We start from the raw sequence: 2,692 nt of genomic DNA on the forward strand, positions 1-2,692 counted from the left end.
CTGATGCGAATGAACGAGTGGGTGTTGTAGGGTCTGGTGCAGCGGACTGTTGCATGAAGCCGGTTTCAGTTGCTACCCAGGTAATTTTGAACAAACTCTGTTTTTTCAGGCTTAAGGAGGTGGACTGGTTTTGAGCGGGTTTCTGGCCATGGCCCAACGCAGGTTTTATTCTTGATTAGAGATTGCAAACCAAAACTGGAACAATCAGCTGTGAGCAAAGTGACATTTATCATATGCAATAAATCTACTCCCCTTATATCACTCACTCTAAATTAAAGCAGTTTATAGTGGAGAGCAGTTTTTAGAGACAAAATGTCTTTTGCTGGTAATTGTTTATCATTAAACGTGAGCTTCTCATTAAGAATCTATTTCAGATACAGGGGAAGTGAAAACTGATGATTGATTCTGTTCCTCTGAAAACAGAAGTTTAGTTCATTTCCTAGTTTGCTGTGATGTCACTAATTTTCATCATCACTGTATTAGTCATTTTATGATCCAAAATGTTAGTGTTTATTATTATTATTTTAAACATTTTAACAATGTGTGCACATGGTTTTGAACACATTTGTGGCAAATTTGATTGTTTGTTTACATTTGTTTGTACAAATGACATTATAATTATAGATGAATGTCAGTATTAAGGGTGGTTTAGTACTTGTGCAGGAATGTATTACATTTGGTCTCTAAATGTATATTTGGCTAAAAGAATTCACATCAGCTTTCAAAATTGTGATAAAACAAACTCTTCCTCATTGCCAAGAACAATCATGACATTAAATGACAAGAGACCAGCACACATCCAAAGCTTTGAGCAAAGGCATTTCAAAGAAATGGGAAATCGAAACAGCTGTGCTTGTGAAAGTGAAACTGGGAACTGTGCCTTTGCTATAAACCCCTGATCTTCTGATGGCTATATAAGCAGCTAATCGTCTTCAGTAATAACAGCCTTAGACAGTCATCAAAACCTTAAACACAATGAAGACTGCTGCAGTTATTGTTTTTCTGGTCTGTCTGCTTGCTCCAGAAGTACACGGTGAGTGTTGCTTATTAAGACCTTATGTACTATTGATTCTGCAAGGGTATATCTTCTATATATTAGTTTGTTATTATGTTCTGCAGCTAAAAAATCCTAAAAAAAAATATATATATATATCTTCCAGGGCAGAACAAGATTCACAATGGCAGGTGCTTATGTGCTGGCAAAGGAGTGGATGTGGTTTTAAGAAAGAACATTGAGAAGTTTGAAATCATGCCTCCAAGTCCATCTTGTGGAAAACAAGAGATTATGTAAGAACAAAAACAATGATTTTACATGGATATTTACACATTAATGATCATACTGCTATCTCAAGATTCTTGAACGCATTCAGCTCATCTTTCCTTTTTTTATTTCCAGTGTCACTTTGAAGAGTGCAGAGCGGAAATGTTTAAATCCAGAGTCTAAATTCACCCAGAATTTAATCAGGAGGGTTCTTGAAAAGATGTAAGTGTAAATTTATTTGCTGTGTTTAACTAAAAATTAGCACCAAATTGCTACAGTACTTATTAAATTAATAAATGATATAAAAATGTATATAAACATTTCTAAAATAATATATGATGAACTGTTTCTGATCTTTACAGGGCCCAGCAGTCAGAGACGCTCATGTGAATCTGGATTAGCTGCTGTTTTACGCCACTGAAGAACATCCTGATACCCATGAAATGCTGTATAACCTCTATAGTTGACAGTTACTGCATTTGAGAACATACATCTGTAAACATAGTGAAGTATAAAGTAGTGTAAATATTTGCTTGTTAATTTATGCAACTGACTGTGTAGTAATTTACTAAAATGTTTTAATTTTTATCCAAGTTAATTTTTTTATGTCATTATTTTATGTTATTATTTTGTGCAGTGCTATTCAATCCACTTGTTTAATTATCTTATTTCCCTCTGTGTTCACTGCTACCAAATAAAATAAAAAGATCCTTAAATGATTGGGCTCTGTTAATTCAAAAACTGAATTACACACTGTGCAAGTCAATATAGGGTAAAATTATTTATCATATTTTGCATACAGGACAATGATGTATTTTAAAATATATTATCAAGGGAAGAAAGCATTCACTAATTTAGTTTTTAAAGCACAAATTTGAACATAAAAGGAGATTATACTGCCCCACTAGGGTATGATGAACCTGGCTGGGCCAAGAAGCCTCCTGAGTGGAAACCTCTGTCATAACTGTCAGTTTTTATAGAATATGCAAGAAAAAAATTATCATATGTAACAAAGGTTTAAGGCTCAAGGAAGAAGAAGGTGGGAACCGGTGAACGATAAATGTGACTTTAATTAAAAAATAAACACAAATATCAAAACGAAAGTAAAGTGGCAGTCCTTCACGGACCACTGCCACACAAACATAAACAAAACACAACGTAAAGTCCAGGCCTGGTCCTCTTCCGTCTTGCAGTGTTGTCATTCCTCCTTTTATCCTTCCGGTTCTCCTTTCGTGAGACTCATTCCCACAACTCTTTCCCAGCTCTGCTTGCCACATACCCCCATCACCCCTACAAAGCTGGTGGTACACCAGCACCACCAGCACCAGAGTGAAAGTCCCATTGTGGGACCTGGCCTTAGTTCTTGAGTTCTTGACTAGGCCCTCAAGAACTAAAGGCCCGTTCACACCAAGGACGATAACTATAAAGATA

General features: G+C 35.7%; 1 protein-coding gene across 1 annotated transcript; it reads left to right on the forward strand.

The window, feature by feature from the left end:
• Window positions 1–916: 916 nt before the first annotated feature.
• LOC311083927 (C-X-C motif chemokine 11-6-like) lies at window positions 917–1,980 on the forward strand. Its single transcript, XM_084115703.1, has 4 exons — window positions 917–1,033; window positions 1,161–1,287; window positions 1,397–1,483; window positions 1,624–1,980. The coding sequence occupies exons 1-4, from the start codon at window positions 976–978 to the stop codon at window positions 1,649–1,651; spliced, it is 300 nt and encodes a 99-aa protein (XP_083971829.1). The 5' UTR covers window positions 917–975; the 3' UTR covers window positions 1,652–1,980.
• The last annotated feature ends 712 nt before the right edge of the window (window positions 1,981–2,692 follow it).

This window comes from Abramis brama, assembly GCF_963993115.1.
Source record: "Abramis brama genome assembly, chromosome: 5".
Taxonomy (NCBI): Eukaryota; Metazoa; Chordata; class Actinopteri; order Cypriniformes; family Leuciscidae; genus Abramis; species Abramis brama.